The sequence below is a fragment of the Chenopodium album genome, chromosome 26, assembly GCF_948465745.1.
Source record: "Chenopodium album chromosome 26, dcCheAlbu1.1, whole genome shotgun sequence".
NCBI lineage: Eukaryota > Viridiplantae > Streptophyta > Magnoliopsida > Caryophyllales > Amaranthaceae > Chenopodium > Chenopodium album.
The window spans coordinates 9,044,544-9,055,255 of NC_137859.1; the positions used below are offsets into that span (position 1 = coordinate 9,044,544).

The 10,712-nt window shown below is 34.6% G+C and overlaps 1 protein-coding gene across 1 annotated transcript; it reads right to left on the bottom strand.

Moving 5' to 3' along the window:
• Positions 1-1,707: 1,707 nt before the first annotated feature.
• Positions 1,708-3,756, bottom strand: LOC145616764 (putative F-box/FBD/LRR-repeat protein At5g56810). Its single transcript, XM_081671494.1, has 4 exons — positions 2,980-3,756; positions 2,369-2,884; positions 2,087-2,278; positions 1,708-1,971 (listed from the first exon to the last, which is right to left on the bottom strand). Exons 1-4 carry the CDS (start codon positions 3,754-3,756, stop codon positions 1,708-1,710), a joined length of 1,749 nt encoding a protein of 582 aa, XP_081527620.1.
• Between the last annotated feature and the right edge of the window lie 6,956 nt (positions 3,757-10,712).

Below are 10,712 nucleotides of genomic sequence, written 5' to 3' on the forward strand. Positions count from 1 at the left end.
AAATTGAAACCCTAGGTTTATAATTCATAAAATATGAAATTTATAACATAAATATAATCTGAAATTTATAATCTTTATACCATTAAAATATAATTTGATACTAAAAATATAATCTTTATACTAAAATCAAAACCTAAAACAATTAAATTAACATTAAGCAAAATAATGAAACAAAAGAGGATGAAAATAAGACTAACCTTTTTGTGTGGGAAATTTTTGGAGATTCATGGGGTATTTATAGGAAAGAATTATTATAGGGTAAAAAGAAAGATTGGGCCTCATAAAAATAATGGGTCGATTAAGTAAACAAATGGGTTAGGCTTGTGTGATTGGACATAAATTGTATAATAAAGGTGCATAAAATAATTTGTTCAAATAATTTTCGACCCAGATTAATAATTTGAAACTTTTGAAATTAAATTATGAAAAATAACAAATAAATATTATAAATAAAATAAATTTTCATTTATAAAATATTTAAAAATACGGGGGATTGCATGGGGTCCATCAAAACATATAGGAAAACCTCACAAGGACTATAATTTATCCAAGGAGTAGCAATTTAATGTTGATTGAACTTGCGATCAACCAAACAACTAGATTTTTCAATTTTTGTTCAAATAAAAAAAATCTAAACATTCTTATAACTTCGTTAGGGGTGTCCATAATTCAGATAAAAACTGAAATCCAATCTAATCCAAACCGAATTATCAATTCGGATCGGATCCGAACTTTAAATCGGATTGGATCGGGTTGAGATTTTTTGGAAATTCGGATTTTCGGATTGGATCGGATTTACCCTAATTGGATCCAATCCAAACCGAAAACCGAATTGTAAAATTAAGCTTGTATAAATATGGATTTCTTTAATTTTTGAAGTTTAGCTCAAATACTTACTACTACAAAAAAATAAATTAGGGAGACTTTGTATTAATTAATTAATGACTTGACGTTGAACTATTTATTTTACTCATTATTTTAAAGACTTTTATTTGTATTAAAGCTTTATTTTTATAATTGTATTAGGAGCTAAAAAATAATGCATTATAATTCGGATTTTCAGATCGGATCCAAATAACCGAATTTTAATTCGGATTGGATCGGATTGGATCAAGAGAGAAATTCGGATCGGATCGGATTGAAAAATTGAAAACCGAATTATATTTCGGATTGGATCGGAATTTGGACTAAATCCAAACCGAAAACCGAACGGACACCCCTAAACTTCGTATCACCTAAAACTTTCTTATTAAAAAAAAAAAAAAATTCAAAAACTTGTGCATAGAAGTATGTAAAATTTTCAGTGAAAATATTATCAAGCTGTAACCAAATTAACACATCAGATGAACCATATAAAATAAGATCAAACCATACCAGATAAAATTTGAAGGTAGCAATTTATTAATACATCCCTATATTGACTTTTTACATTGTTTCTATACTAATTTTAACCACATATTAAAACTATTATCCAACAAAGTATATTCACTACATAAATGATGCGTCTGTTAAGAAATGTAGGCACTATATACATATCAGTTTTAAAACATAACCAGTTGAGAGAGAGAAAAAAGCACAAGAGAAAAGGGTGCCTAGGGTGCAAGCCCAACCAGACATTGAGTCGCCTGCTTAAGCCAAGAATGCAAATACACCAGCTACTACTATCGCAAGTTCACCTTCTGATTGCATCCCAACCAAATGCTATAATCATGATTGCATCCCAACCAAATGCCTTGCTACGGTTTCTTCAATGGTACACCATTGAAATCTGAAGTCACACTTAATCTTTTGGTATTTTGTCTGTGCCATTTCTACCATCTCTACCACAGATGCCGAGTTTACTGTCATGCCTTTATTTTCCTGCATAACTTCAAAATCCTCCATGTTATGCCACCAATATTTATTGCATAATTGCAGCTCACAACAAGATTCATTTTGAGGTTTCATGTCTGCTAATCTTCCACACAAGTACTGAAAACCAAAATAAGAAACACATGCATAATTAGAACAAGTTATCAACTATTTCATAAACTTTTTAATCTGTTTTTAAAGTTTAATACACTCGAATAGGAATGAATCGGCGTACCTTAACAGCATCAAAACAATGATAACCTTGTATAGTCAAGGTGTTTGGATAGGTAGCCCAAAAGAGACCATCCACAAAAGCCGCTATACTGCCTATATCTTTCCTGTTACGATTTTCAATATCCAGTTCTAGGTGGACATGTTTAAGATGAGAAATCGGAGTTGCTTCAAATTCATCTAGAACAAATTGAACCTTGCAAAAGCAAACACACATAAGTACAATGAATAATGTTTTTCTAACACATATTGCAAAAGTTCAGAAAACAAAGATTGTTGCACTTACCATCTTTGAGCTAACTCTTAGAGATAGCCAAATGCTTTTGTGTCCTCCGATCTGTTCTATGAACTTCTTTAAGCTGATGAACCATGACGTGTCAAGATCACTATACACTTCAAAATCGAATCTAAACCATAAGGCAGTCGGAAGGTTAATAGAAATAACCTTTGGGATGTTACCAGGATCATGGACTAAAGATTGAAAATTCCTTAGTTTTGGACAATTGATATAAATTTCCTCTGAAACAGCACCATCTAATATGAAATCCCTCAGGTTTGGACAGTCTACATAAAGCTTCTGAAGAAATGAATTAAATATATGTAAACTCCTTAGATGATAATGAGTAGTAGCTTTGAAGCAATCTACAGATTCTACACCTTGAATACTTAAATGACTGAGGATATGTAGTTTCTCAATAAGTGGAAAAGCTGTTGTAAAGTCTTCAAACAGACTAGGTGGGGTTACAGGGCACTTATACAACTCGAGTTCCCTGATATTACGACAAGCAGCTGGACTTGTCAGCTACCAGCATAACTTTCATAAATAAATTCCTCTAGGTTAGTTTCTGTAGTGTCAACATTATTGAGCAAACCAAATTCGCTTTGTGATATGGCAACCTTCTTTAGCTTAGGAAACTTGGACAGCTTAAGGGTGTCAAACCAAAACGAGCAATAATCAAAATCTATTGACTCAATCCCTGGACAACAACTTCCCAAAGTGCTTAATGATTCTTCACTTAACATAACTTGTTCTAGCCACAGTTGTCGCAGGGATGAAAACGTGCCTGCAGCTGTTGCAGGGAACTTGCACCATCGAATAGTAAGAGATTCAAGCCAGTTTGAAGCTAGTACAGTTGGGTAGGGAAATTCGTAACATACATCTGGATGCATCAACTCATCTACACCCTCCAACGTCTTTTCCCATTCTGTACACACAGGAGAGTCAATTGCTTGCACAGTAATACACAATTCTTCAACCTTAATTTTTCCAACCAGATGCATCAACTCATCTACACCAGAGAACTCGTCGTTTAATACAGCCACATCTAAAGATAGTCTTAGTACTGGTGACTTTTGTTGGCTTATTCTTCGTAAGTTATCTAACACAAAATCCATGAATTTGTCCCTTATTTCACACACATCGGGCTCTTGCCCGATTGCATCAGAAGAAAGTAGTAACTGTAAGGCAAAAGAGTTGTGATCATAACTCAAACATGTGTAAATGTTGTAAGAAGTGCATACTCTCTTCCACTCCTTAGACAAAGTAGATGTTCGAACTGCATCTTTAATGGGAACATATGATAGAATGTGGTGGAGGATGTGTTCCAGCAACTGCGAAATCCGATCTGCATCTACACTTCTACTCTTTCTGGGATAATACATTGTTCTCACCATATCTGTGTAATTTTTACAAGAAAATATGTTAAGATTGATACTCAATTGCTTACCCTTCTCATTGATTATGATCAAATATTTATACAAGAGGACTCCTTGGGCTACAAGGAGAAGATAATACCAAATAATATCAAACTAGGAAACTAACAATAATTTCCTAAGATAAGATAATACTACCATAAGATAATTAATTAGATATTCTATCATATCTTTCCTAATACCCCCCCTCAAGTTGGAGCACTTGGGTCAAAGATGCCCAACTTGCTAAGAAGATAATCAAATTGTTGTTTACCCAAGGCCTTTGTAAAAACATCCGCTAGTTGCTCATTAGTACGCACATGAATAGGAGTAATTAGACCCTCTTGAATTGCATCCCGAACAAAATGACAATCAACTTCAATGTGTTTTGTTCGTTCATGGAACACCGGGTTTTGAGCTATATGAATCGCGGCTTGACTATCACAAAATATTGGAATAGCTTTAGGATGTTGAACCCCAAGGCTTAGAAGTAGACCCTTCAACCATTTCATTTCCATTGTTATAGCACACATTGAACGATACTCGGACTCACCAGACGAAGTGGCCACCGTGGGCTGCTTTTTACACTTCCAAGCAATCGGACTATGGCCAAGAAAAACCAGCCAGCCCGAGACTGACCTCCTCGTTAAAGGGCACGCGGCCCAGTCCGCATCACACCATCCTTCAAGAGTAAGATCTCCATCCGTCCTTAGCAATATACCATGACCCGGGGTACTCTTCAAATACCGTACTACACGTAAGGCTGCCTCCATATGAGCCTGTAGAGGGGCTTGCATGAATTGAGAAAGAACATGCACAGAGTAGGTTAGATCGGGCCGAGTCACAGCTAAGTACACAAGACGACCCACCAGCCTGCGGTACGGCTCTGGGTCAGCAAGAATAGGCCCAGTTGCACGGCCTAGGTGATGGTTTTGTTCCATAGGAGTCATTGCCGGCTTTGACCCCAAAAGACCTGTTTCGGAGATAATGTCAAGTGCATATTTTCGTTGACACAAAAACAACCCCGTACTACTTCTTGCTACTTCAATGCCAAGAAAATATTTTAGAACGCCCAAGTCCTTCATATGAAAGCAAGTGTTCAAATAATTTTTGAACAATTTTAAAGCTGTAGAATTGTTCCCTGCAACAATCAAATCATCAACATACACAAGCACATTTAATTGAATTGATCCCTGTGTGTAAGTAAACAAGGAATAATCCGAATATGATTGTATAAAACCATATTTCTTCAAGGCCGTAGTCAACTTGGCAAACCAACATCTAGGAGCTTGCTTGAGCCCATATAAAGATTTTCGAAGGCGACAAACAAGGCCCGGTTCATCAGTGGTAAAACCCGGAGGAAGTTTCATGTACACTTCTTCTTCTAAATCACCATGAAGAAACGCATTGTGAACATCCATTTGATGCAACTCCCAATTTTTAGAAGCGGCAATGGCAAGAAAAGCACGAACTGTAGTCATCTTCACAACCGGGGCAAAAGTCTCATCATAATCAATGCCTTCGGTTTGATGGTTACCATAGACAACTAACCTTGCCTTCAATCTTTCAATACTCCCATCAGAGTTGTATTTGATTTTATACAACCATTGACTCCCAAGGGCTTTCTTCCCGGGAGGAAGCTTCTCTAAAGTCCACGTGCCATTGGCTTCTAAGGCACGCATTTCTTCTTTCATGGCCATCTTCCAACCATGGTCTTGCATTGCCTCTTTGAAGGATCGTGGCTCCTTCCCACCTGTAATTGCTGCAACAAAATTTCGGTGTTTCGCAGAAAACTTATCACAACTAACATAATGTGCTATAGGATACGGCATACCTGAGGGAGGTGTAGCAATTGGATTAGGTGAAGCTTTAGATGGACTATTTCGAGCCACATGAGTGTGAGTAACATAATCATCTTTATATCTAGTAGAAGGAATTTTAGTACGATGACCACGCCCCATTAAGGTAGGTGGCGTGGCCTCGTCCGTTTCATCCTCCCTTCCTGCTGCCGTGACTGTAGCTTCGGGTGGAGCTGTACGGGCCGGACTATGGTGGTCAGCTGCCACCTGTGGTGTCGGCACTGCCACAGGTGGTGGCTGCCGGGGCTGCACCTCATCACTTTGATCAAGAGTGTGAAAGTAATCCGTACTTTCACCCAAATTAATAGTGGCATTCATACCATCGGTAGTAACATCAATGTTTGTACTTTCGGCATCCAAATAAGGGTAAACATCCTCAAAAAATCGTACATCACGAGACACAAAAAATTCCCTTTTATCAAGATCAAATAAATACCATCCCTTCTTCCCAAAAGGGTACCCAACAAATATACATTTACGACTACGACTTGCAAATTTATCACCTTTTGCCCTTTGATTATGAGCAAAACATAATGACCCAAACACACGTAGTTCACTAAAAAGAGGTGGGGAGCCAAATAACATCTCATAAGGTGTTTTATTGTTTAGAAGGACAGAAGGAGTACGATTGATAATGTGAGCCGCCGCTAAAGCACATTCTCCCCAAAAATAAATTGGTAACCCCCCCTGGAAACGAAGGGCACGGGCAACATTAAGTATGTGTTGGTGTTTTCTCTCTACCCTCCCATTTTGTTGTGGGGTTCCAACACAAGAGGTTTGAAATAAAATCCCTTGGGCAAGGAAATAATTTTTTAAACAAAAAAACTCGGTGCCATTGTCACTCCATACAATTTTTATTTTCTGAGAAAACTGCCTATCAATCATTGCAATAAAAGACATAAATATCTTAAAAACTTATGTTTTATCAATCAATAAATAAACCCAAACTGCACGAGAGTAATCATCTACTAAAGTCAAAAAATAATGAGCACCACAAGAAGAGGGTTCGGCATATGGCCCCCATAAATCACAATGTACTATCTCAAAAATACGGGAAGCTTTATTTTCACTTAAAGGAAATTTGTCTCTAGTGTGCTTAGAACGATGACACACTTCACAATTTTTATTTAAATGACCACTAGTACTACTAAGAAAAGGAAGTAATTTTACGACCTTCTCGGAAGGATGCCCCAACCTCCTATGCCATAGTTTCAAGGTGTCTTCAACGGAAATAGCCGCAATTGATGCCTCCTCCCGAAGATAATATAGTCCATCCTTGAGATCACCCGTTCCAATCACCTCCCTCGTGCGTTGGTCCTGTATAGTACATATTGTAGAGTTAGTTATGACTTCACAATTATTAGTAGAGCACAATTGTGAAACCGAAATCAAGTTACAATTTAATTTAGGAACAAAAAGAACATTATGAAGAGTTATTTTGTTCGTTAAATTCACGACCCCTTCTTTCATAGCAATTACAGTTTGGCCATCCGGGAGGCCTACATTGCAAGATGCAACATCACGCACTTCCAACAAACAAGATAGATCGCCGGTTACATGATGGGAGCAACCGGTATCGATAATCCACTTACCATTCACACGATGGGGTGGTGGTGGTGGTGGGGTGTCCCCCATTGTTTAAGGTATGATTGTAAAAAAATAAAAAATTTAGATAACCCGCTCCGATACCATGTTAAGATTGATACTCAATTGCTTACCCTTCTCATTGATTATGATCAAATATTTATACAAGAGGACTCCTTGGGCTACAAGGAGAAGATAATACCAAATAATATCAAACTAGGAAACTAACAATAATTTCCTAAGATAAGATAATACTACCATAAGATAATTAATTAGATATTCTATCATATCTTTCCTAATAAAATAACATCATGCTATTCATACATGTAAAAAAAACATCATGCTTTACATAATTACATACATGTAACAATAAAAAAAATACAAATATATAAAAAAATAAAAACACACGAGGAGGTCTTGGCCTAATAGTTAATACTAAGGGTTTGTGACTACGTGTATAACACAAGTTCAAATCCCACAGAATTTATAATTCCCTAATGGTTCGTTCATACCAAGAGGAAAAAAAAATGTAAAACAAAAAATTAATCGCAAAGTAAAATACGAGTATTTTTGTTTTTTTTTTTTTTTTGAAGACAAGTATTTATGTTTAATTGTTTTTCTTTTGGTGTGAATGAATTAGTAGGGCATTAAAAATTACAATTGCAAAATTATAATTCAACCAAAAATTACGTACTTGACTCAACATTACAAGATACTTTGAAACGAGAATATAGTATATGCATCTCCAAAATCTAATTATTGAAAGTAAAACACTAAAATAAACGTAAATAACACTGTTTGATGCATTAATATGGAGTGACAATTTATTTTCAATATGTACTCGTATATCGTAATGTTTAAAATCAAGTTATGAAATGTTGCATTTAGACTTTATAATACTGAACTTATTGACTTGCATCAACCGGTTTAAACATAATAAAAAATAAAATAAAATAAACTCTGACTAATTTAATGCCAAAGGTACTGAACTTACATACTGCAATGCTGATGATTGAACGATAGCTTTTTGGGTTGCAAAAATGGCAAGATGAAATTGAAGAATTGAAGTACCCGCAATGCCAAAGTTTAGCACGCTTTTGTGTATATAACTCGTTTAAAATCTTTATTATTTTCTTAACAAAAATAAAGATTGTTAAGAAAATACCTAGAAAAAGTGAAGTGAAATTTTCTGCTGTATCGAATTGAACGAGTGAGTAAATTGAGAAATACGGATTACGGAATTTGAGTTTTGTTACCTCCGTTACGCCGTTATATGTTTTTTTTTTTTTTTGGGATAAATAATTAAAAACTCCGTTATATAATTGCTACTGATTTTAATGGGTTGGACCAACCCCACTTCAAACAATTGGGCTTAAACGTATGCTGAAAAAAAAAAACTTGTATATCATATTCCTTACCATTTTTTTATTTTTTTTTTTTTTTATTTTTTTTTTGGACGGGAAGTGATATCATATAAGGAGTACAAGTAGCTTTTTTTTTTTTTTTTTCCAATTTTATCAAACAATTTCATTTTATATTATACTTCTATGAGTGGTATCTCTCATCTCTTACAGTCTATATTCAAATTCACTATTACTATATATTTAATTATTTCTTTCCTTCTCACATCCGTTATTTACTTATTGATCAATAAAAGTTATTAGTTGATCAAAAACACTTAAGAGGAAGTTACAAGATGCAAAGTATAAAATTTTTCATAATAGCTATGAATAGTGTAAAGTATATATCATGCATTTGGTCTCATACATTTTAGTTTCAAATAATTGTGTAGGAAATATAAAACACATACTCCCTCTAATCCTCCATTTTGTATTGCTACGCTTTTCTTTTTTATCTGTCTTGTATTAATTGCATCACTTTCTTATTTAATAAATACCTACCACGATTTTATTATTTCTCTCCCGCTAACTTACTTGCACAATAAGGGGAGGGGAGGTGGGAATGATGACGAAGGGAAGGAGGAGAGGAGGGTGGTGGCATATAATGACAATGGTCACGGTAAGGGGGGTAAACGGAAATCATTGAAGGGCTTTAGAGAGAAAAGGGGCAGAAGAGGGGAGGGAAAGAGAGATAAGGCGGGTAGGGAAGGGAAGAGCGAGACATTAGGTGTGTTCAACCTATTACTAAATTGATTACCAACAGACAACAAGTTAGAGATCAATAGTAGCGGATGATCCTCGAGCTGGATAGACTAAGAATTAGATTATGGAAGCAATTTTTTAATCACTATTTTTATCTCTTATTAGCAATTAACTTTATATATCATGAAATTTCCATTTAATCCTTAATCTATAATTTGTTTAAAATTTGTGTAATGCCTAATAATGTGACTATTACAATTAACAAAATCAATGGATATGCTCCATGATTTCTCCATTGTCTTAACCTTGAAAGAGTGGAAATAGTCTTCAGAGGGGTTTTACGGTAACTTCACCATTCCTACTTTTCCTTCTTTAGAAAAAAATTATGTAGTATATTAAATTAGCCAAACAAAAATATAAAATAAGGTCCACTATTATTTAAGGGACCACCAGGAATCAATAGTGTTTTGCCGTTTCGATTTCATACTCTACCTTTTCTTTTTTCTATTTTTCGTTTCTTTTGGGTCTCTTTGAAGTAAGTATCTGTATTATTTTTTCTAGGCAAAATTCTTTTTTAAAAAAAGGAAAAAAAAAAAAGAGTACACACCATATTTTTTCCCTTTCTTAGAAGGAATTCTTTTCTTTTATTCAAAATGTTACTCCCTCCGTCCCTAAATTACATTCCTCCTTTCTATTTTTGGTATTCCAAAATTACATTCCTCCTTTCTATCTTTGATAAGTTTTTTTTAGTAAATCAACTCTCTTTTTTTGTTTTATATTTAATGCTTTATCACTCATCCTTACCTAATCTCACTCATAATCCTTGTGCCAAATTATAATGAATATGATTGGTTAAAAATTTTCAATTAGAAGCATGTGATTGGTCCTTTTTCTTGCAAAGGATTGATGACATGTCATGAGTAATAACTATTCTATCTTTGTACTTCCCATTGCATTATCTAATTATTGTTATTTGTCTTATTCTTCTCTCCTTAATTCCCGTGTAAATTTCCAAAGAGGAATGTAATTTAGGGACGGAAGGAGTACGTATTTGTTAAATTCGAATATCTAATAGATATAATTATGAAATTGATGAATAGCTTAAGTGACGTTGTTAAAGTTTTTCTACTGATTCCAAGTGATTTTAGGATCGATTCCCCCTCAGGTCATTACATTCATTTTTTTGGAATCAAATTTTTTAGTAATTAAATTTGTTCATTCATATTGTCATTCATTGTATATTAATATTTTGCATTAAAATTTTTTAATAATATAAAATATAATATAGTTCGGTGATAAGACACTTTTTTTTTTTGAGGGAACGGTGGTAAGACACTTTAATTTGTTTTACAATTAGAAATTGCATGTTCGAATCTCGTGGGTAAAGACATGG

Excerpts from the sequence above, each read along its gene's own strand:
- LOC145616764 (XM_081671494.1), bottom strand. The coding sequence starts at position 3,756 with ATGGTGAGAACAATGTATTATCCCAGAAAGAGTAGAAGTGTAGATGCA. Across the intron at positions 2,885-2,979 it reads AGTTTCCTAAGCTAAAGAAG|CTGACAAGTCCAGCTGCTTG; the intron begins GTTGCCATATCA and ends TTATGCTGGTAG. Across the intron at positions 1,972-2,086 it reads ATTGTTTTGATGCTGTTAAG|TACTTGTGTGGAAGATTAGC; the intron begins GTACGCCGATTC and ends TTTGGTTTTCAG.